Below are 25351 nucleotides of genomic sequence, written 5' to 3' on the forward strand. Positions count from 1 at the left end.
ATGCATACTAGTCAGGCTCATAACCTGCTGAGCCAGAATGAGAACGCCATAGACGTACGTATTTTAAATACAACTGGAACACAGTTTTCAGGAGGCAGGGAGTAATGAGCCTGTCACCTGAGTTTGAGTGACGTGACAAAGGAGGGAGGCACTCCAGGCGTCGGGAACAAGCAAGGAGAAGAGCAGGGACCTGGGATGCGGACAGAGTTTGAGCCCGAGCCTGGCCCCACTTCACAGCCACAGACAAGTCACTGTCCCAGCCTCAGTTGGCCCACCTTCCACCACCGGGAACCATCCACTCGGCCAGGCTTACGGGTGTGGAGACCCAGTGAGGGTGAAATGCCACTGGGTGAAGGTACTAGAAGCATCAGCCACTTAAATTTTCCTGAGTGATCATTTTACCAAACTGACTGATACAAGAGAAAATTCCAAGAGAAGGCAGCGAAGTAGTCAATGAATTTATTACATTTATAATTGTACAATGATCACCATTACCCAATTTAATAGCATTCTGTGCTTTGTTTTTCAAGCCACTGTGTAAGTAGAAGGAAAACATACAGACCTTTAATCTCTCCCAAAGTCTGAGGTTAGCTCCCCCTGGAGAGTTGTAATAAATGCAAGAATAAGCAGCAAATCCTTCTGTGTGCCTTGTGTAAAACCTGACTGAATAAGCACGGCATGCCCACACGCTTTTGAAAACAACACAAAGAGTGCAGAGGATAGAAAGCAAACCGAAGTGTCACCTGCCACTCCCTGGCTCCCGTTCCTTTCCCCAGAGACCCAGCCGCCAACTGAGTGCTTTGGGTTTTAGGGATTATTATCACAACTGTAAGTAACATCTCACCAAGAGCCTTGAAATCTGCTCTGCAAGATGAGAACCGGGCACACTCCTACCCGCCGCTCCCACGGCACCTCCGAACTCTCATTCCCAGTTCCGGGCCGGACCCTGGGTCAGGGCTCCCATCCCTCTGTATCTACATCTTCCCCTAGATTGAGCAATTTCAAACCCGATGCAAGTTCCCGCCATAAACCCCATTTCCCCGTCCGCCCTCCTCTCCTCCCCCACAGGCCAGGACTTGTTTACCCACTCAGGTGCCACCGCCACTAGCTTCTGTCATTACAACATCTGCCACGTTCCACTCCAAGCAGGCACTAACAGAGCAGCCTGGAGGCAGAGAACGCTCTTGAAGCAGCTTGACTCTGAGGCAGACAGGGAGAGATGCTGCTAACTGCCCCGTGAGAAAAGGTCAGTTACGTGCCCCCAAAACCGAAGCAAATATCGCCACTCCAACAAAAAGCGGTTCAGGAAAGCCACGGAGGAAAAGGAGGCGGCGGAGGACCAGAACCACGGCCCTCGGTCAGTCAACCGGCAGCTGCCAAGTTTCCCGCTGCCTTGCAAGCTCCGGGGTTTCTTGAAGTGTCTGGAAGTGCTGGTTGAATGAAAGGCGATCAGGGGCCCCGGCTGGGAATCCTGCGCGTGTGTCCCCAGGAGCCGGTTCCAAGTTCCCGGGCGCAGGGAGGCAGGTCCACAGGGGCAGGGATGCGGCCGAGGGCCCCACCCTCGGCTCTACCGGCCTCTCAGCCCCCAGGGAAAAGGTGACCAGGTGTTACACCCCTCAAGTAGAAACCTGGCAGGCCGGCCCCTCGGCTGTGACCAGGAAGAGAGACGAGCAGCTCTTCCAAACGCACTGAGCTCGGCCATCGCCATGGTGACGCGTCGCGGCCACGCCCCAACCAGGAACTGCAGATCCCAAATCCACGCTTCCAAGGGGCTCGCCTGGGAAGACTCGGGTCTGTTGCCCTGGCCTTTTTAATCCTCTGGGGTTCCTCAAAAGGGCCTGGGCCACGGGCAGCACCGTTTACCCTCTAGCTCTACGGTAGTTTAATCAACTCAGCACAACAGCACTCACCGCACGCACGCAGACACAGCTGTCTGTCACTGCCACAGACATGGCTGGAGAAGCGGCTCTCCACGTGCTCGGCCGGGCCTCAGGGTCCCTTACAACAGATTTCTTGTAAAACAAGAGTTTTTATTTTCACGAGTATAACACGACTTCAAGTGGTCTCCTCTCTCCAGAATGCAAATGTTGTCTCAATCATATGAAAAGCTTTGTCAATAAACATCTACAATGATGCAAGGAGAACCTCCAGTGTTAAATCAGCCTCATCACTGACCCAGCCTGTGCCAGGGCAGTTTCACTCAGACCACTGTTCCCTGCAATAATTTCCAATGTTTTCATAAGTATTCATATAGAAACATAAAAAGAAATTTACAGATTATGTATTTCAGAAAAAAATTTCAAATTCTGTCCTTACATAAACATTTTATCAGCCACACATTATGACTGAACTGCGTCTCCAGTCAGATCAAAGGGAGTAAGGAAGTTCCCTTTACAGAGTTACTAAGGATCCACAGGACAGAACCTGGCGAGAGACAACAAACGGGCAAGTTTTTTGTTTTGTTTTGTTTTTGCTTTTCAGGGCCGCACCCAAGGCATATGGAGGTTCCCACGCTAGGGGTTGAATCTGAGCTGCAGCTGCCAGCCTACACCACAGCCACAGCAACGCCAGATCCGAGTCATGTCTGCGACCTACAGCACCACTCGTGGCAACACCGGATCCTTAACCCACTGAGCAAGGCCAGGGATCGGACCGCCATCCTTGTGGATCCTGGTCAGGTTCATTAACTGCCGAGGCACAGTCGGAACTGCCAGGGAAGTGTTTTGATCAAAAGCAATTCAATTTCTAAAATTTCTTTAGCACATGTGGCTTGCCATCTAGACTCAGCTTCTGTTATACTCTTTTTTTTTTTTTTTGGTCTTTTTAGGGCCACACCCATGGCATATGGAACTTCCCATGCTAGGGGCTGAACTGGAGCCGTGACTTTGACCTACACCACAGCTCACAACACCACCAGATCCCTGACCCACTGAGCCAGGCCCGGGATCGAACCCGTGTCCTCACAGATACTATGTCAGGTTCTTAACCCAATGAACCACAACGAGAACTCCTCTTCTGTTACATTCTGAAACTGCCACAGGAAAGCAGAGAACAGGCCATCCTTTCCATCCGAGAGGAGGGGAAGTTAGAGTTCCGTGAGTCCAGGGCAAGGATGCACACACCTGCCCAGGAACACGGCACACTCAGAGTCTCAGAAGAGGGACTTCCTCTCTCTGCAGGTCCCCTGGAGGCTCTCCCATCACCAACAGCACTCTCGCAACCCCGTCACTCAAAACAATAGTCACCCGAGGAAACCACCCCAAGAAATGATCGTTCTAATTCCTTGAGAGAACGAAGGAACTGGAACCCATGTGTTAATTAGGCCAGAGATTTGATCTCATTAGTGTGCATGAAGGCTGTTACAACAAATGAGGCTTTAAAATCACTTTCACGAAGAAAAGAATAGGTAGGAAATCAGTGATTTATTACGTGGGGATATCAGCAAACAATCAAACAAAAACCAATGGTCAATAGTATAAAAAAAGAAAGGCTGCCCAGCCAAGCATCCGCAGGGCGAAAATGTGCTGCGCGTAGGGACGCATTGAACCAAAGGAGAGACGATGTGCTCTCCGAACCGCCGGGGTCACAGAAGCAAGAAGGAAACGCTGACGTAAACGATACCCACGAACAGCCTCGACGTGAAGACCATGACGTCGCAGCGAGAATGTGAAAACATTCTCATTTTTCACCTCAAATCTCTACATGTGACAACATTTATAAATTAAACATAGGGAGGCACAGGACCTGTGGTGCAGGCCACAGGCGCGGCTCGGATCCCACGTGGCTGTGGCTGTGGCGTAGGCGGCAGCTACAGCTCCAATTCGACCCCTAGCCTGGGAACCTTCATATGCCATGGGTGCGGCCCTAAAAAGACCAAAAAAAAAAAAAGTAACCCTTTATTATACCAGCTAATCCCTAAACATTTACATATACAAACTAAGTATTAAGGTCTATGAAACATACAAATGATAAGACCTCTGCTGTTTTCTAGGCAGGACACAGACGCATAGCAACAGTGCTGCTGGGAGCAAGCCGGGGAGGGGACCAAGGACACATGCTTCCTTCATGCTGAGCTGGGGAGATGCCCCACCTGGAACGCAGGAGCTTTGTTCCCACAGGGCTCCCTCCTTCTAGAATTCCAGCAGATTCCACCTAGAATTCTTCCAGCTAGAGGCCTGGGCTAGGGAGGGGCGATGTCACCAGAGGCCTGCTCCCAGCCCGGGTCACCGCAAAGAGCAACCACGAAGAGCGGGCGAGCACCCGTCCACCGTGGGATCCTGCAAGGACACTTAGGTGTGCCTGTGGCGGGCCACCTACGAGGGCCCCTAGGACAAAGTGAGCTGTGGACTGGATGGTCCAGATCCTCAGGGAACACCCAGCCTGAGAAAGGAGAACCTCGAGCCACAAGATTTGCATCACACAATGAGAGCTGGGATTGGCCTCCAACTAACCTGGGAGTTTAAAGTGGGTGGGAGCCCAGAAGCCAGGCAGGTCCAGAGATGCCATGACTGCGGCCGCCTGGGGAGGGGGCGGGAGGGGGGGTGGCCACGGTGCCACCATACTACTCGTCCACCTTCGGTGCTCACTTTTCTGTAAGGAAAAAGTCTAGGCTTGGTTAAAACAAAATGCAAAACATGGTGAACCGCCGAGTAAGTGAAACCAACCACCGCAGCAGTTCAGAAAGTGGCGTCCCGGGGACAGCACAAGGAAGATGTTCCACACCAGGCGAGAATGGGCCTCAGTGAGACGGTCCCCGTCTGCGAAGCCACCGCGAACCCATCCCGCGCGGCGCCCGATTCGAGCCTGCCCCTCACGTGCGGGCGGGGCCTGTGACTTGCTCCAGCCAAGAGAAAATGCCAAGGGCGCCGGGACGGCAGAGCGGCGCTTGGAGAGGCCTGGGCATTGCTCGCAGGCTTGTTCGCCGACTCACCAACTGACACCTTATTCTTTACAGTTTGCTCGGAACGCACACATACCTCTCTTCATTACTGTTAACATTTGGTGGGACTTTTCCCAGGGTGATGATTTCTTTCGCAAACAAGTGCAGCATGAAGAACAAAGCACAATATTCAAGGAGTTCCCTGGTGGCTTAACAGGAAGGAGCTGGCGTTGTCACTGCTGTGGCCTGGGTTCAGTCCCCGGCCAGGGAACTTCTGCATGCTGTGGGCACAGCCAAAAAAACAAACACAAAACGAAACAAAACAGTGATTGTGACCATCCCATCAACTGTACCTGGTCATAAAACCTTCAGATGAGGCTCCACCGTGATCCTCAAAAGGAGGAAAAGAGCGACAGGAGGGGAAGGACTCGTCGGAAGCACGGCCGCGGAGCGTCGTACTGACACCGCATCCTAACACCCATCCCTGAAGACACTTTCTCTGCCTCTCTAGGAAGAACTACACCTCAACTCCAGCGAAGGAGGGAAAATTCCTTATAGAAAAATGCCTGCTAGTCAACAGGGAAGGAGTAACAGGATCAGAAAAACACCATTTGGAAAACCCCCGAGGAGCAGAGGCGCCCTAATCGTCAGTGGGGGAACGGGGAACAGGACGCAGGCAGAGCCGAGTCCTCCAATCACTCGGCAACTGCAGAGGGAAGAGACTGACAAGTTTCCACTCCGAGGAATCAAACTCGGCGTCACTCACAGTGACACAAGTGCCATCACCTTCCACGTGGCATGCCACACAAGGTCCATGACACCACTTACAAATGACGCTTGTCAAAAATGTCTCACCGCAGTCTAATCAAGCCCTAGGATCTACTCTCTATAGGAAATAGAAGGGATAGAGGCGCAAATTACAGAAATGTGAGGGTCACTATATGAAACCACCTTTCTCGTCTGCTCAAAAAGTCAGTGTCAGAGACTGTTCTAGACTTAAAAGACTACCAACACAGGAGCTCCCGCTTGGCGCAACGGGATCAGTGGTGTCTTCGAAGCCACTGGGACATGGGTTCAATCCCCGGCCTGACACACTGGGTTAGGGATCTGGCGTTGCCACAGCTGCAGCCTAGGTCAAGACTGCCTCTGATCTGATCCCTGGCCCAGGAGCTTCATATGCTGCAGGGCGGCCAAAAACGACAAAAGAACAAAAAGACTATACAGACAGAACAGCAAATGTAAAAGCATGACCCGTGATCAGACTGTCATTCAAAAAAAAAAAAAACAAAAAACAAAAAACAAAAGACCACATAAGACATTTTTAAGCAAAGTGAGCAACTGGAATACATTCTAAATAGCAGACGGTAATAGAAGGCTGCTACGGCTCTTTGTGAGTGAGCAGGACTGCCGGGCGGAAGCCCGCCCTGATTTTCAGATGACCCATCAGTCTGCTCCCTACTCAGTCATTCCTTAGAACACAATTTCTTCCTCAAGTGTGTAACTTTTAATCTAAAGGTTGACCTTTTTCTCACTGGAACCCGAATTAGGAAAGAGGTAATAAGCATAATTCAAAACTACGGCGTTTCCATGGTGGCTCAGCAGGTTGCCAACCTGACTAGCATCCTCGAGGATGCAGTGCCATCCCTGGCCTCAACCAGTGGATCAGGTTATCTGGCGTTGCCGTGAGCTGCGGTGGCAGATGAGGCTGGGGTCCCACGTTGCTGTGGCTGTGGCACAGGCTGGCAGCTGCAGCTCTCATTCCACCCTAGCCAGGGCATTTCCAGATGCCTCAGGTGCGGTCCGAAAAAGCAAAGCAAAACTGCAAAGACAAGGCCCCTACCTCCCAGCGGGGAGGGCTCCGACCAGTACCTGACGTCTGTGCCTGACATCAGGTGACATCACCTCCGAGCGGTCAGATCCTTCCCGGTGTCGGGGTCTGGCCCTCCCCCTTTCCATCGCCCAGAAACTGCCTACATTTTGACTGGGGGATTTGCCCCTGCAGGAGGAAGGTAATGTGCAGACAAATCAAGAGCGGTGCTGTGTTATTAACACCTGGTTTTGCTGACACGGGGAATTCATGACGGTGCTCCGGCAGCCGGCCGGCCACGAAACTGCAGGGTTCCTCGCAGACACCTGGAGTTGAGGAAAGGAACTAACAGTTGCTGAAGCGGACCCCTGACATGCTCTCTTATTTACCCTCCTGGGAGCTGAGAGCAGTGTTTTGGACAAGGAGGTGAATGTGACAGTTCGGAAGGAAGACTGGAGCCGGCCCTCAGGAGGGGAGTCCAGCTCCCCCAGCTCCCTGTGTCTGTGACCCTGGGACAACTCTGCAGGCCAGCAGGGCCGTGCTGGTCTCCTTCTAAGAGACACCCAGAGTTTCCGCCTCACTGAGTGAGCACGTGCAAAGGGAGGGGAACCTTGAGTGCAGGTCTGTGGCAAACACAGAGCTCCCCCTTTTCGTCACGCCTCCCTCCTAAATGCCACCTTCTCCTCAAGTAGCTATCAAGGGTGAGATACCCCCCAGTGAGTCTCCTCCCCGAAGAATGAAGAATGTGGGTGGCAGAGGACATGACATTCCCGGCCCTCCCCTCCCCATGTGGCAGGAGCAGCCCCCGTAAGTGTACCACACGCCCTGACTCTGCTGAACCAGAGCAACCCCCGTGCTACAAGCCACGGGCCGGCCTGGCTACGGAGCTGAACTCACACACTGCCACACGCAAAATGCACGCTGAGCGCCCATCAACCGACTTGGGAAAAAAGACCCTAGGAAATGAATCTGTTAGTTGACGGCTTCCTGCACACCCACTTTCCTTCGATGCTTGTCATTCCAGTTGGGTAACTTTTCCGAAGGAAGGCCAAGTTAATAATAACATAAACCAGTTCCCACGTAGCTTGAATCTAAATCACCATGTTCAGAAGTTCTCTGAGCGTGTGCTCATCACCGCGAAAGGCCGTGATCTCAGCGGGCGCTCCCCTGTACTATTTACTTGTCACTCTAAAGGGCTACTTGTCATACAGTCCTTTAACTCCCAAACTCTGCAAACCCACAAGCCAAACTTTTGTTGCCAATAGAGAAAATGAGAAACCACTAAAATAAAAAAAACTGTCAACCAAGAATACTCAATCTGGCAACACTTTCAAACTAAACATAAAACACAGACTTTCCCAGATCAGAAAAATAAAATAACCCCAACCATCTCTTGCTAGAAGGCCTGACTCACAAGAAATACTAAAGGAGGTTGTTCAGGCTGAACGCAAGTGACCTCAGACAGCAAGTACAGCCCACAGGAGCGAAAAAAACAGGACTCGTGACGGTGACCGTCTCACTACAAAGGACACACCATAAACACACAGTTTCTTTCTTCTCTTCGCTGATTTAAAAGCAACTGCATAAACTAAGACGCCTGCATGTAAAACATCACCGGGCACACACTCTCCGTAACTGTGACGCACAGGTCACACATTTCCCCGTAACAGCACCCAAGGAGGGGTGGCAGCAAAGCTGCAATGGGCTTAGCAAACAGAGACGGCCAAGCACTAACTGGAGCAACCGGTGCTGTCCTTGTAACAGTGACAGATGCAGTACATATAAGACTAATGTCACACAAGGGGAGAAGGGAATGGGCCGCCAGAGGAGCAACGCTCCTGCACAGCCCTGGAATGAAGCTAGTATAAAGCTAAAGCTGATGCTGGCCAGCGAAGATTATATGGTGAAACCTAGAGCCAAAATATACAGAGAATATACACACATATAAATGTATAATATGCATATGTATTTTTAATTTGATTTGTACTTTATTTATTTATTTTTGCTTTTTAGGGCTGTACCCACCCACGGCATATGGAGGTTGTCAGGCTAGGGGTCCAATCAGAGCTACAGGTGCCCACCACGCCACAGCCACAAGAGGGATCCAAGCAGAGTCTGCAACCTACAGCACAGCTCACGGCAACGCCGGATCCCTGACCCACTGAGCGAGGCCAGGGATCGAACCCGCATCCTCACGGATACTACTTAGATTTGTTTCCACTGCACCACAACAGGAACTCCCTAATTTTAGAAAATTTCCCCTGACTCCTGTCTTTTTTCCCCTCTATTCCTGTTCCCCCTTTCTTGCTTTCTTTTGCATTAAGTGAATGTTGTCTCATGTAGGTTTTTTTCCCCCCTGCCACACTTTCAGCATATGGAAGTTCCCAGGCTGGCGGTCAAATCAGAGCTGCAGCTGCCGGCCGACACCACAGCTCATGGCAACACCAGATCCTTAACCCACTGAGCAAGGCCAGGAATCAAACCCGAATCCTCATGGACACTAGTCAGGTTCTTAACCCACTGAGCCACAATGCAAACTCCAATGTAGCATTTTATTTTCATTATTGATCTTTCATTCATTCAAGTCCTTTGAGGACAAAAACTGAAACTTAAATGCACCTCTGGCGTCCTGTGCATAACCCTACTTGACAGACATTCACTGATGCTGACCGTAAAAACGGACCTCACCGCCCACTGGTGCGCGGGATGAACCGTGGCTCCCAGCAGAGACATCAGCAGGCCTCGCCCCCAGCACCTCAGAACAGGGACCTTGTTGGGAAAGAGGCTCTTCACAAGGGCAATGGAGTTGAAGGTCATTAGGGCGGGTCCTAACCCAGTTCGATGCGGACCTGCCCAGAGGGACGGCAACAGCAAGACGCAGGAACAGAGGGCAAGACGGCAGGAGAAGATGAAGGCGAAGCCTGGAAGGATGCAGCCGCACCCCAAAAACTGCCTGGGGACCCCGGCGCCAGGAGAGAGCCAGAGAGCTGCCCTCTCAGCCCTCCCCAGGCACCACCCCCGCCCACCCCCTGCTGGTGGACCCTGCCTCCAGAGGTGTGAGACCCTAAACCTCCTTTATCTCAAACCACACAGTTTGGGGAAACTAAGACAACTGATGGTAAAGAAAATGAAAATGTGCCAACAGTACCGTAAAACCCGACCTTTCCCAACACGACGCAGCACTGATGACAACGACGGAGAATTGAAAAGAGCACAGCTCCGACCCAGAAGGAAGCAACTTAATGACAAAGAAAAATGTCCATTCCGCATTAAGTGAAAAGAGCAAGTTGCAAACAAATCTGCACAGTCCGCTGGGGGCAGGGTGATGACCAAACACAGACAACAGTGAGTGTCTGCGTGTGCCCGGGGCCACGTCCACCCACCCGCACCCACACACCCACTCTGACAAGCAGTGAGCTCTTGGATGAGGGCTGCCCCTCCTTCTCTTTGCAGGAGATGGATTTTGTTCCTTCACACAACTCTGTACTTTTTAAAATAACAAATGGGTTTTTTTTAACTTTTTAAAAATGAAGAAATAAAAGAAACTACTGTTTCCAAGGAAATCAAATGTCATAGTATTCTGAAACAATCCACAAAGCTAAACCTAAGTTTACTTCACTTTTAAGATCCTAATTTTCCTAATTCAAAACAATTCATTATTTACAAACTGCAAAGGCACAGCAACCACATCATTTCTCAAATTGACCACGTTGTTTTATTTCAGCGTCAGTATTAAACACAGTTTGTTTGCAAAAATGACCAAAGGAAAACATAACACTTACCAACCATATCGTGTCTACCAGGAATTCAATCCTGGAGGTTTTACATTAAACGTCATTTCTCAGAGTTCCCCTTGTGGCTCAGCAGAAATGAATCTGACTAGCACCCAGGAGGACACAGATTCCACTCCTGGCCTCGCTCAGTGGGGTAAGGCTCTGGCATTGCCATGAGCTGTGGTGCAGGTCACAGACATGGTTTGGATCTGGTGTTGCTGTGGCTGTGGTGTAGGCCAGTGGCTTTAGCTCCAATCTGACCCCTAGCCTGGGAACCTCCATATGCCTCAGGTGTGGCCCTAAAAACACACACACACAAAATTTCCTTTCTCACCTGGGCCACACCTACTCAGCCCAGCCTTCTCCCTGTCACAGCCCCACATGACACTCAGCCTCTGTCAACCAAAAACAGACCCAAATACCTCACCTCTTGTTAATAACCCACTTGAGAATATCATCCATCATTTTACTAAGTCCATCTGAAAAGCACACAGCACCAGGCCACTAAGAGCCACATCTCAACACATGCTCCCAGGAAGCTGAGAATTACAGAAGTCACCTCCTATCTCACCAAGTCTGCTAAGATGGCCAGTCACCATTCAGGGAACACGCTGAAGAGGCATGACCGCCACAGCACAGCTCCAGGCGTGAAAGGGAAAGACGGTGACATCTGGAGTGAAGCCCTGCAACCAAGGGAGGGGGCAGGAACCAAGAGCAGCTCCCAGAGACAAACCCACAGAGACAAAAAAGGTGACAGCATCATCTTCTATTTTTTCGGTTAAAAAGGGGCAATCTCTAAGTGTTTCCAAACAAGAAGACATGGATGCAGGTGTGCCAGCATGGGTACAGGGAGGCTGGATTCCTACAGGGACATGGGAGGGGCCTTGCAGCCGCTGCCCCACATGGGCACCATCCAGGTGTCTGCTGCAGCGGGGGGGGGGGGGGGGGGGGGGCTCCTGTCTGTAAGCCAGGCTCCCTGTGAGGGAGACGCAACCTCCTGGAATTTGAAATATGCAGTAGGAGTTCCCGTCGTGGCTCAGTGGTTAATGAATCCGACTAGGAACCAAGAGGTTGCGGGTTCGATCCCTGGCCTCGCTCAGCAGGTTAGGGATCCTGTGTTGCCGCGACTGTGGTGTAGGCCGGCAGCTGCAGCTCCGATTCAACCCCTAGCCTGGGAACCTCCATGTGGCACAGGTGCGGCTCTAAGAAGACCAATTAAAAAAAAAAAAAAAAGTGAACTGTCTTTTTAAAGAAACACATGCAAATAATGACAACAAAAATAATAAATTTGCCTAGCAGAATCCAAGCACAGTATTGTAGGTTTTGTTTTTGATCAACTGTATCCAGTTTTGAGCCTTTGCCATTTCAAAACTGTCCCAACCTATGTTCACCTTTAAAAAAAACCCTGATGCCCCTGCTGTATAGCACTGGGAACTATGTCTAGTCACTTACGATGGAGCATGATCATGTGTGAAAATAGAATGTGTACATGTATGTGTAACTGGGTCACCATGCTGTCCAGTAGGAAAAAAAAAAAAAAGAATTGAATTGGGGAAATAACTATTACAAAAAAAAAAACAAAAAAACAAAACCCTGATGCCATCAGTCAGAGGAAATCACCGCTCAGTCCAACAAATAATGAACATCGAAAACACCTGTTTCCATCCCGCACCTGCTGCTAAAGGAATCAAAGCTTCCCCACCCAAGGCCAGAGGCTGAAACATTCTCAACATTCAATCTTGTTCTGCAGAAACAAGTACCTCCTTCCTCTACTACTGAAGACACATCTTCCTCCTGCCAACCGTGAAGTGCCAATGGCCACCCAGGCACTGCCGGTCATCCTGCCCAGGAGCAGTGGCATGAGGCAGGTGCACCACCAGGAAATCCCCCCAGCATCGGGGAAAACAGAAAACCACGGGACCACATTCTGGAGAAAAAGCTAACTTCTTCCGAGGTACCGGGCACAGCTTTTTGAACCGAGCACCAAAGCAGAATCCATGTTTTTGTCTACGGGATCTCACATTATAAACATATTTTCCATTCCATAGAACACAAGGCTTTTGTTTTCGTCTCTCCTTGCCCCCAGGACTTACTCGACTGCTTATTTTATTTGTGCCCAGATGGGATTAGGATCTAATTTGAAAGAATTTCAAAAGTTCTCTTTCCAGGGATCCCTGAAAAACCCAGGTAAACCAAGACTCAGAAATTATCACCATTTAGTCACTGTAATTTTAGACCTTAAATAAGTTACTAGAAGGAAATGACAGGAAGTTTGCTAACGTCTGAGGTGAACTGCTCTCTCTCAGCGAAATTGTGGCAAAGAACCGCAAGTCAGTAAGAGCACCAAGCCCAGCGATGACTTATTAGAAAAAGAAAAGCGCTATGAACCATAAATTTCTAACAGATTAAAAAGACTTAAAAAAAAAGAAAAAAGAGTAATCTGAAACTTGGCTTCATCACTTACATGAGCATTCCAGACCGGGGTTCCGAAAAATCCCCATTTTCAACTCTGAAATGACTCGCACTTTGCCCAGGGGAACCTGAGAGCCCCGGTGCCCCTGCCAGAGGCTGTGGCTTCGGACTGAGCCCCGGCCTCACTGTGAGGACACGGAGTCTAATCAGCAACAACCGCGTGATGATCTGAATTTACGTTTATTGCGCAAAGGACGCTCGGTGAATCACCTCACTCCACATACATCCCCTCATTTGATCTAACCAGGCAATTCCTCTTCCATTTCGCGACTGCCATCAGGTCCATCCAAACGCAGATAAGCAGTAAGTGAACTGGGACTCAAAGCTACACACACACAGAGCTTACAAACTGGGGACAAAAAGAATTCCCAATTCTTCTTTAATAAGGAAGGCAAAGCAACTTAGTCTCAACCATGAGGGCTGCAACATACTGGCTGGCAGCTATCATCATCCACTCGGGAGTCGGGGATTTTTGAACCCCAGCCCCAGCCCAAGGCGGGGGGCTGCCCTGGTGCTTGTTCCTCCAGGCTGTGAAGGTGGGCCTAACGTTTCCTGAGTGTCTCTAGCTCCGCAAGGATCTTAAAGATGACGGAGATGAGAAAGACTGAGATTCAAAAAGAGAGAGAGAGAGAAAAGGACTAAATCATTCTGAAACATCTAGAAAAGCTATTCATCTATTAAGTTCTCAGAGGTGACAACAGGGGTGTGCTGTTACACACTGTCCTTTTGTTTCAGGCGGGTTTGCTGTTAAGCCACATTTCGCTTTTTATGAAATCTGATAGTTCCTTCAATATAATACAGATAAATTTAATCCCTTTAGATTTATTTTAATCAATAAATAAATTAGATAAATAAATTGATCTTTTTAAAAATCTTCTTTCTGTCTATTTTCCTGCCCTCAGAGCTTGAGTGATAGAAGTTTATGTTTTCTTGCTGGTTTAGAAGCAAGAAAATTCATTTCTTGTGTCATTAACTATTTAGCCTTATTTTTTTTTTCCTACTTTTTTTAGCTGCCGAGTGCATATGGAGTTCCCAGGCCAGGGATGAAATCTGGGCTGCAGCCTTGATCTATACCGCAGCTGCGTCAAAGCGGGATCCTTTAACCCACTGTGCCGGCCTGGGGATTGAACCTGCATCCTGGTGCTGGCAGAGGCACCCGTGCTCCCACTGTGCCACATTGAGAACTCCTAGACTTAATTTTTAACATTCATATACAACCTTAGATTTTCTAATACTGGGTTTTTTGGGGGAAAAAACTACTTAATAGGTTTTAACGACCACTTAAATAGTCCCTTCTACCCCACCCCCCCACATTGTCATCTTTTTTCACACAACTTTTTAACAATCACCGTAACAAAATTTACCAACATACTTTTTATCAACTCCACTGTTTCTTTATCTCAACTTTCTTCTGGACCCACTTTCTCGGGCTAAATACTTGATGACACTTCAGTGAGAGGCGAGAGTTGGGAAACTCTCTGGCCTTTCCTCCCCTCCAGCCTCACTCCTCCCAAGACCCCTTCCCCCGACCACCTCCAGCGCCTCAGAGGAGCACAGTATCCCACAGGCTGCACCTCTGCTCACCTCCGGACTCCCCTCTTCCTGTCCACACAGCGAATGACCTCGGTTCACAGAGCTCTTCCGTGAGGCTTTCTCTCTCCCAGGGAGAAAATGCCCACTTCTCTTCCACCTGCTCCCCATTGCTTGTTACTGTTTTCTATGTCCACCCTCCATGCCAGCCTTTTTCTCGTCATGGCACACACAGACAACGCTGAGAACACACAGATGAGCCCATCCTCGCCTGGATGCGACCGGCCGAGGCCTCTGGTCCATCCCGACACCTCCTGGCTGCCCGGGGCCAAGAGGATTCCTTTCCCTGCAGGGCTGTAACCCACTGCACACACTGACTGGGAAGCCCCGCGAGACCAGAGCTTATCACGGCCATCTCTGCCTTCTCAGTGCCCACGTGCGCCCCGACAGCACACAGGGTCCACGAACACTTCCTCAGAGGGCTCAAAAAGAAAAGGCATTTACAAAAAGAACACATCCTATTACCTTAAAAAGGATACACCCACCCCTTGCACGAAACGCACTTACTACACTCATTCACCACCAGGCAGAAGGCTTCCTTAGGTCACTGAAATCAAATCAGAGGCGACAATACCCTCACTCCATTACAATACACCATGACTAAATCACCACTCGCAAGCAGAAAATGCATGGTGGGTCCCGCACCTACGACGAAGCATTTCAATAGGAACATCTGTCAGTTATCACAGAAAAACATCCACTTCTTGTTTTAGCTGGAAATACATTTTTACTGCACGCAGCTTCAGACGTGTGGAGAGGCTAAGCACGCTCATCCATCGCTCGGCAGACACCACGCACTTGTGCGAAAAGGCTCGTGTTCTTTCTTCTGAAGCAGCAGCAGCAGAGCAGAAAGCAGTGACCGCCCGGGACCGGGAAGACCCACAGCACCTCACACGACCACCTTCCACCACCTTCCACCTTCACCACCGCGCCTCACAGGGTCACAAAATTCTTGACCGAGTACTTTTGTGAAAACAAAGAAACTTCCGGGTTTTTCTTCCCAAACTCTGTCTCTCCCAATCTCCTTTTTTCTGTTTAGGGCCGCACCTGCAGCATATGGAGGGTCCCGGGCTAGGGGCTGAACGGGAGCTGTAGCCCCCGGCCTACCCCACAGGCACAGCAACACAGGATCCGAACCGTGTCTGCGACCTACACCACAGCTCACAGCAATGCTAGATCCTTAACCCACTGAGCAAGGCCAGGGATTGAACCCGTGTCCTCCTGGATCCTAGTCAGACTGGTTTCCACTGAGCCTCGACGGTAACTCCCCAAAGTCCTCCTAACACAAATTCTGAGCATCAGGTCCCCAACGTACAGGTCCTTTCAACAGCACTGGGTGTCTGGATGTTTAACTCAGCAACCCGTAAGGCCTCGCGATTCCCAGCATTTAGCTTTTTCTTCCAACACCTTACGGTACTTTACAGACATATAAGCAGTCCTCTTCTAACAGCAGGCTGGGCACCTGCACCTGGGGCCGAGGGCGGGACCACGGCCCCGGGGAGCCGGGGGACCCGTCAGGAGACTCGGCCCGGCCGCCGCCACCGCCAAAGCTGCGCCGCAGCCTCACGACCACAGGAAGCTGTGCGCGTCTTTCCATATGAAAAAGAGGACTTTCCCTCTCGAAGCGGCATTCCCGCCTTCCCTAAGCTTCAAAACATGTCTGCACAGACGTTTTCTTCCCAGACAATACAAATTTTTTTTTTTGTCTTTTTGCCATTTCTGGGGCTGCTCCTGCGGCATACAGAGGTTCCCAGGCTAGGGGTCTAATCGCAGCTGTAGCCACCGGCCTACACCACAGCCACAGCCACGCGGGATCCGAGCCACGTCTGCAACCTACAGCACAGCTCACGGCAACGCCAGATCCTTAACCCACTGAGCAAGGCCAGGAACCGAACCTGCAACCTCATGGTTCCTAGTCGGATTCGTTAACCACTGAGCCACGACAGGAACTTCAAAACAAATAAAATCTCTTTCTACAAACTATTCAAAACAGGGGGGAAAAGACCAGCTACCTTCTTAGCATGTAATCTTATAATCTAACCTACTTCACTTCAAAATAAATGTGTGCTTTCGCAGAGGCATATGCCATTACTAAGCTGCTTCTCGTGATGAAAATGAACTAAAACAACCGCCTTTTTTTTTTAAATTTTCCATTTTGGTTGCTAGCACTCGCTGAGCGGACGCTAAGGAGCAGTGCCACGAGTCCTGCTCCGTGCCCAGACGGGAGCAAATCACTTGACCAGGGTGATGGGAACCACCAACGCTACCGAGTGACGGCACCACTCCACGACCCTACAAATGGGTTCTGATTTCACCCCCGCTGTGCAGATAAGAAAACCGCGGCACAGAGAAGTCACGTGTCCAAGGTCACACTCACACCCACAGAAATAAAAGTGGAATCTCAAAAAAAGGACACCAGGAGTTCCCGTCGTGGCGCAGTGGTTAACGAATCCGACTAGGAACCATGAGGTTGCGGGTTCGGTCCCTGCCCTTGCTCAGTGGGTTAACGATCCGGCGTTGCCGTGAGCTGTGGTGTAGGTTGCAGACTCGGCTTGGATCCTGTGTTGCTGTGGCTGTGGCGTAGGCCAGTGGCTACAGCTCCGATTGGACCCCTAGCCTGGGAACCTCCATATGCCGCAGGAGCGGCCCAAAAAATAGCAAAAAGACCAAAAAAAAAAAAAAGGACACCAATACACATCTTCTTTTGAAATAATATTGGAAAAGAAAAAAAAATGTCAAAAATAAGTAAATAGCTATGTGGGTCAGCCTGTCCGTGAATAAAATGGTGACAGCACTCACCTTCACTAAATGCTTTTGAAGGAAGAAATCTGTCTACTTTGGACCATAATTTTCCATAATTCCATGACACTGGAAAAAAACAAGGAAACCAAGTACAATTCATGTTTAACTATATCTAAATCCATGCTCCTGTATCACTTAAAATATGATTAGACGTAACCTAGTGATAAAGGACTAATATCCAAATACACACACACACGAACCCATAGGATCTGGTAGAAGAAAAAAAAAATTTAAAACGGAGGAGATCTGAACAGACATCTTTCAAAAGAAGACCTGCCAATGGCCAACAGGCGCACGAAAACATACTCTACATCCCTCGTCGCCAGGGAGATGCACGTCAAAACCACCCTAAGGCATCAGTCCACACCTATGAGACTGTGCCAAAAAGACAAGAGAAAACAAGTGTTGGCGAGGATGCAGAGAAAAGGGAACCCCTGTGCCATGCTGGTGTAGCCACTGCGGAAAACAGCATGGAGATTCCTCAAAAAAACTAAAAACAGCACTATAATATGATCCAGCAACTCCTCTTTGGATATTTACTGAATAAAATTAAAATACTAATTCGAAAAGACAAATAAATGTGTTCCTGTGTTCATTACAGCATTATTTACAATAGTCAAGATATAGAAACAACCTAAACGTCCATCGACAGACGACTGGATTAAGATGTGGTATGTACATACACAATGGAATACTGCTCAGCCGTAAAGAACAAAAAATGCCATTTTTGACAACATGGACAGACCTCGAGGGCATTATGCTAAGTGAAATAGTCAGAAAAAGACCAATACCATATTACCTCACTTAACTGTAGAATCTTAAAAAAAAAAAAAAAAAACATAGGTTCATAGTTGCAGGGGACAGACTGGTAGCTGCCAGAGGCAGCAGAGGTGGGGCAGGGGGTGGAGAGAAATGGGTGAAGGAAGTCAAAAAGATAAAAGAAAAAATTTAATTAGGGAGTTCCTGCTGTGGTGCAATGGGTCAAGAACCTGACTGCAGTGGCTCAGATTGTTACAGGGGTGCAGGTTCGATCCCTGGGCCAGCACTGTGGGTTAAAGGATCCGGCACAGCTGGAGCTGCAGCATAGTTCACAGCTACAGCTCAGATCCAATCCCTAGCCTGGGAACTTCTGTATGCCACGGGTGTGGCCAAAAAAAATTAATTAAACATGATTAGCGGTCCCAAAATGATGATATCAGTAATTATTTATAAAGTCTCCAAGGATCAGAGAATACTGAGTTTTAGATCTACAAGGAAACAAACACAGAAGGAATATGTATTAGTGTCTAGTCCAATCCCTTTATTTTACAGACAAGAAAAACTCAGAAAGGTTTAAGAGACTTTCCCATATGCACCGATCTAAATGTCAAAATCTGGACTAGAGTTTTCCTTCTGGTCCAACTGCTCTTTTGAATATACCATGAGGTAGGACACATTATAAAATACTATATTAAGCTTCTGGAACTGAGCTCCTGAAAGAGAAATCAAAACACAACTAGATTACTTAAATCTAAAAAAATGAAGGTTTCTGGAAAATAATTAATGCTAAGTAAACGAATGCTTAAATAATCTTTCCGGAGACAGAAAACATTTCAGGAGAGCTTCGGTGACACACTGACCTGAAAGGCAGGAAGAAAGAACCACGCGAGAGAATGGAAGTGGACTCAGCGTCCGGGGGCCTGATCAGAAGCCCCACGAAGACAGGAACCAAGAAAGACAACCAGAGGAGTTCCCGTCGTGGCCCAGTGGTTAACGAATCCGACTAGGAACGCTGAGGTTGTGGGTTCGATCCCTGGCCTGGCTCAGTGGGGTAAGGATCCGGCGTTGCCGTGAGTTGTGGTGTAGGTCGCAGACACGGCTCGGATCCCGCATTGCTGTGGCTCTGGCGTAGGCTGGCGGCTACAGCTCCGCTTAGACCCCTCGCCTGGGAACCTCCACATGCTGAGGGAGCGGCCCCAGAAAAGGCAAAAAGACAACAACAACAAAAAAGACAGACAACCAGCTATGCTGGGACAAAGTCTGGCTGAACTGGCCACATGGATCGTGGGAGGCTAACTAACCCACCTTGAGAGCTATCATCAAAAGATGAGCCAGAGGTGGAAGGAGAAAACCCCCAAGAGGGAAAGCAAAGCCAACCGATATAGAATGAGACTGGAGTCGTCACACATGTTTCACACAATTGAATACAGTATTTAAAACCATACTTTCAAAGCACATTAAACATTTCAAATCCAGGAGTTCCCATTGTGGTGCGGTAGAAATGAATCCGGCTAGGAACCATGAGGTGGCGGGTTCGATCCCTGGCCTCACTCAGTGGGTTAAGGATCCAGCGTTGCCGTGAGCTGGGGTGCAGGTCGCAGACACAGCTCAGATCTGGCGTTGCTGTGACTGTGGTGTAGGCCGGCGGCTACAGCTCTGATTGACCCCAGCCTGGGAACCTCCATATGTTGTGGGTGCAGCCCTAAAAATAAATACATAAATAAATAATAAAAAAATTTCTAAAAGAAGTTTCAAATCCCAAAGGTCTCACCTTTATTTTCGGTGTCAACGATTCACGGGAAACTAAAACGTGAAATGTCAAAAGCTCTGGGAAGCAGAGCACATTATTTTTTGCTTCCTTAATAGTTTCCAGACTCTTTTTTATAGACTACTTTCCAGGAGGTCCCACTGTAGCTCAGGGGTAACAAACCCCACGAGCATCCATGAGGATGCTCGTTCGATCCCTGGCTTTGCTCCGTGGGTTGTGGGTTAAGCATCAGGTGCTGCTGCAAGCTGGGGTACAGGCTGTAGGTGCGGCTTGGATCTGGTGTGGCTGTGGCTGTGGCACAGCCAGCAGCTGCAGCTCAGATTCAACCCCTAGCCTGGAAACTTCCATATGCTGCAGGTATGGCCCTAAAAAGGAAAAAAGAAATCTTTTCCAAATTTCCTATAATGAGAGTGTGTAATTTTTAATGTCCAATATGTATTTTAGCCAAATTCAAAAGATCAGCAGGCTTATATAAAGCTTATTCTAAACATTCTCTCCACTGAGGTTTTCAAACACAAGTTTAAACATTACTTATCGTTATTTAACCATTTATGATAGAAGACTTATTTTTGAAGTTTTCTCATCAGAATGATTTGTGGTGCTTTTTTTTATTATAGTTGATTTAAAATGTTTATTTTTGAAGTTTTCATCCCTCCTAAACTAACATTAAAAACAGCAAAATTAAGAGTTCCCGTTGTAGCTCAGCCAATTAGGAACCCAACATAGTGCCCATGAGGATGTGGGTTGGATCCCTGGCCTTGCTCAGCGGGTTAAGGATCCAGCAATGCCACAAGCTGCAGCATACATTGCCAATGTAGATCTCCAGATCTGGCGTGGCTGTGGCTGCAGCGTAGGCTGGCAGCTGCGGTTGCGATTCCACCCCTAGCCTGGGAACTTCCATATGCCAAAGGTGTGGCTGTAAAAAGAAAAAGGAAAAAAAGAAAAGAAAAATGGGAGTTCCCGTCGTGGCTCAGTGCTTAGCAAACCTGACTGACTAGCATCCCAAGATGGGGGTTCCATCCCTGGCCTCGCTCAGTGGGTTAAGGATCTGGCATTGCTGTGAGCTATAGTGTAGTCACAGACTCGGCTCAGATGGCTCAGGGCCCACGTTGCTGTGGTGTAGGCCGGCAGCTGCGGCTCGGATTGGACCCCTCGCCTGGGAAGCTCCATATGCCGTGAGTGAAGCCTAGAAGGCAAAATAAAGACACTTTTTTTTTTTTGTCTTTTTGCTATTTCTTTGGGCCGCTCCCGCGGCATATGGAGGTTCCCAGGCCAGAGGTCGAATCGGAGCTGTAGCTGCCATCCTACGCCAGAGCCACAGCAACTCGGGATCCGAGCCGCGTCTGCAACCTACACCACAGCTCACGGCAACGCCGGATCGTTAACCCACTGAGCAAGGGCAGGGACCGAACCCGCAACCTCATGGTTCCTAGTCGGATTCGTTAACCACTGAGCCACGACGGGAACTCCAAGACACATATTTTTAAAAAAAAGAATGAAGGCAAAATAAAAATGCATGTTTTTAAAAGAAGAATTACATCCACATCATTTCTTGAGAAGGAAAAGATAAAGTTATTACTCAGTATAACCCTCCGACTCTATGAAGACACCACCCCCACCCCCACGAACAAGGCAGGGGCTTGGAGGGTTTCCTCTCGGCCTCCTTCTGGAGTGATAAGCTGCACCAACCATACAGACAGCTGACCCTTCGTCAGTGACCCCGGGGAGACTCAAATAGTAAGAAAAGACCGTCAGTCTCACCTGGGACTTGTCTGCAGTAAGTACAGTTCAAGTCACCACCTCCAGCCCCTGTGCTAGACACAGGCTTTTTAGAAGCAAACCTGTCGGACCCACGGAGCAGCTGACTTGTGGCCTTGGCCTCGCTGCCCCATGTCCTGGGGGACGGAGCTGACCTCCAGGGGCTAAGGGTGGGCAAAGAGCCAGGCCAGGGCTTAAGCTCCCCTGTAACGACTTCTTCCTTACCCAGAGTGTGAGCCCCCCAACACCCTCTTCCCAGCTGGGACTCCCACAACCCAGCAGGGAGAGAGGATGGCCCTCCCACCCCGCTGTGCCATCTAGGGTCACGGTCACTTTCCAAGCGGCTCTACAACTTCCACTGTGATTTCAAAGCATAGGCCCCACTATACGTATTCGGTTGCTTTCCCCACTATTTCACAACTATGAAGTATAATATTAAACATTTGGAAGCTACTCTATGCCCTGAAATCTGAAGCTACTGCAGTGGCAAAACAAGCACCTTGGGATACTGAAATTATTTCATGGACAAATAGCAAGAGCCATTTCTAGAAGTACCCTGCAAATCCATCTAAACTTAATCACACTCACTTGGGTGGAGCTGTTAACACTTAAGAGAAACAAACTTAATAAGGTTCCCAAATCAGCAGAGCCGGTGACAGACAACAAGAGGCACCTGAAGAGATTCCCTTTTAACAGTCTCTTAGCCCAATTAAAGGGCTGCTGATTCGCCCAGGGGCCTTATGTGGACACATGAAAGATTTACGTCAACTTTAGTATTTATAGAACAAAATGTCAACTCATTACAAATGTGTTCACAGCTGCTGATTCTCTGAAAGATCATTCTCTTTAGGTCCAGCCCCTCTTCTCTCCACCGCCCCACACACAACCCCAAGCTCACTTCCCCCAGACATCAGGGGGAGGAGAAACGAAGGACCCAGGAACGCTGTCCTGTACACAGGAGTTAGTGCTCCCCCAAACCGCAGAAATAAATGAGAGTCCTTCCACTTAGGGCCTTCGCAACCTAATAAGGAGATAAGAGAAAAATGTACAACACAGCAAGCATGGTAAGCGCTGAGATTACAAAAAGGCTGTGAAATTAGACCGGGGGGGGGGGGGGGGGGGGGGGGGGGGTACGGACGGACGGACGGACAGGCCTCTGATGCTTCAAGGCTACCCGCTCGAGAGACAGCTATGAACTTGCCAGACATCTGTACAAGCGCAGAGGTAAGTATCTCTGCTTTTCTTGATTATCAGTGCTGTCATTCTCAGACGACAGACGGCGGTTCTCTTGACGAATAAACTGCAGGTTACTTTGAGGTGTTCGACACTATCTTGGGAGCGCATCAGAATTTCTTCTAGTGAGAACACAGACACACCCAATCTGAACACTACTTCTGGAGCAATCTCATTTGGCTGGGCACGATGTTTCTGTATCTGCCAACAATACCCACACACCACATGCAACTAACGCACCCCGAGCGAAAGCCCTAGAAAGAGTTTTGGAGTCTACAATTCTTGAGATCATAATCCCACTTACTCCGTGTTTGACGTGGCAAATCCCTCTGCGCCTCATTTTCTGAATCTGATTAGAGCATATATTAATATGGTTATGTGAATACAGTTTGTCTTCCTTAACTAGGATGTCAACACCAGGAAAGCAGAGACTGGCTGGACCACGGCTGTCTCCCCAGCCCTCTGCATACCCTCTAGCACTTGGCAGGTGCTAAACGTGGATGAACAGGCAGCAAAGGCTAACACATCACTCCAGAAACTAGACTTTGACAGTGAACCATGACCTGACAATCTGTGCAGCTCAGCAATCCGGCAACATTATCACTTTCCAAGATTTAATTATCACATTCTTTTTGAAGCAGAATAAGATAATAATTGGCCTACCTAAAAATAATTAATGTACATGACCCCCCGAAATCCCTCTAACATCGTCCCTTTAATATCAAGGCTTTCCTAAAATGTGACTTGTGAGAGAAAAACAAACATCCGTTTGAGGAAACGGGTTCTTCACTGATTCATCCTTCAGTGTGATTTAATACTGTAGACTTTAATCCCACCTGCTTTCAGCCATTTTTTATACGGTTCCTCGGCGTGCTGTATGGAATCTGCTTCTAAAGCCTCTCTCCTATCTGATTCACCATTCAGCACTTCTTAAAGGTATGCGCAAGGTACCATCCCTAATTTTAAACGGAAGATTGTTTGGGGAACCTGCTATAAGCGTTGAAAAGGGTTGGTAAGACGTAAAAAAGAAGGAAAGATACCAGAAGTCTTTGATAACATAATCACTGGGCCCGCGCTGCAAAGGATAACTTTTCTGTGATGACTCATAATTAAGAGCGCTAGATCTAAGTCCTAAGGAGCTAATGAAACCAATCTGCCCCACCGTGTGGAAAGCTGGTCCTTCTGCCCGAGCACTAGACACCGGATTGAAACGCACCCACGTTTTGCTTAACTCGGGACTTTTCAACAGGCATTAGCACTTTTCCCTTAAAGTGGATTTCAGAGCTCCGGTGACACACACACAGCAACCCTCGCCGTCAGCTCCTGCAAAGAAATACTTCCAGCCACACACGGATGCGTCTGGGGCATTAAAGTAAACAAATGACAGGAATGCTGAAGCCGTTTCCAAGATTTACGTGGATTCCCCACGACAAGACCGCCACCTGGGCTCAGGGCTGCAAATGGGAGCTCGTTCCTCTCAGGAAGGGTAGAAAAGGGAAATTTCACCAGCACCTATTTAAAGTTTCCACCTTCACACACACCCCCTTCCCCTCGGCACCGGCGGGGGGCTCGGCCTCGCCCGCGGCGCGGAGAGGAAACCTGCGCCCGACTTCCGTCCCCTCCGGGCCGGGGAGGAGACCCTGCCTTCCTGCCGCAGCCCCCACGCCCGCCGGGGACCCTCCCCGCCCGCCCGCCCGGCCCGGCCCGGCCCGGCCCGGCCCCGCCGGACGGAAAGGCGGGCGCTCCTCGCGTCCTTCCCCTCCGACCCCGGCCGGGCCCGCGGCCCCGCTCGCGCGCCCACAGCCCGGGTGCCTCGCCGCTCCGCCCCGGCGCCGCGGGGACCGGGGGCCGAGCCCCAGGCGCCGACGACCGGCGCCCACCCCGCCGACCACCCGCGCGCCGCCGTCCCCGGGGGCCGCTCCGCTCGCGTCCGGCCGTCCAACCGCCCCCGCCCGGCCCGCGCCGCCCCCGCCCGGCTGCGGCTCCGCGCTAGGCCCCGCGGGCGGCGAGGGGCGGGGACCAGGGCCGCCGGCGGGGTCCCGGGCCGCCCGCCGCCCCCCCGCCGCACCTACCATGGTACAGATGGAGGCGAATTTGGAGACTGTCATTAGGATTTCCATCCGCCCAGCGCCATCTTCCACCCAATCACAGCGGCGGCGGGCGGGGGAGGAGGAGAGCCTGGCCGCCCGCTCGCACCGCAGCCCGCGGGCGGACCCCGAGCCGCCGCCGACGCACGCTCCGAGCCTGCTCAGCCGCCGCTGCCGTCGTCGCCGCCGCCGCCGCCGGCACTCCCCGCCGCGGGCCCTAGCCCCCGCCTGCCGCCCGCCCGCCCCCGGCTCCTCCCCGGCGCAGGGCGCAGCCGCTGCCTCGGGGCCCGCGCCTGCCCGCGAAGCCGCCCGCCGCACACCCCGCCCAGCGCGCTGGGGAGCGGGCTCCGCTGAGGCCCTAATGCCCGGCCCGCCCGGCAGCTGCGCGGCCCAGCGGCGCGCCCCGCCCACCGCCGCGCGCCC

General features: G+C 50.3%; 1 protein-coding gene across 1 annotated transcript in view; it reads right to left on the bottom strand.

Moving 5' to 3' along the window:
- USP12 (ubiquitin specific peptidase 12) overlaps window positions 1-25125 on the bottom strand; it is a 77269-nt gene extending 52144 nt beyond the window's left edge. Inside the window, exon 1 of the mRNA XM_047755729.1 lies at window positions 24914-25125. Within this exon, the coding sequence (XP_047611685.1) occupies window positions 24914-24961 (48 nt within the window). The 5' untranslated portion in view covers window positions 24962-25125. The remainder of the gene's footprint in view (window positions 1-24913) is intronic.
- Window positions 25126-25351: the final 226 nt, after the last annotated feature.

This window comes from Phacochoerus africanus, chromosome 13 (genome assembly GCF_016906955.1).
Source record: "Phacochoerus africanus isolate WHEZ1 chromosome 13, ROS_Pafr_v1, whole genome shotgun sequence".
In the NCBI taxonomy this organism is placed as follows: Eukaryota; Metazoa; Chordata; class Mammalia; order Artiodactyla; family Suidae; genus Phacochoerus; species Phacochoerus africanus.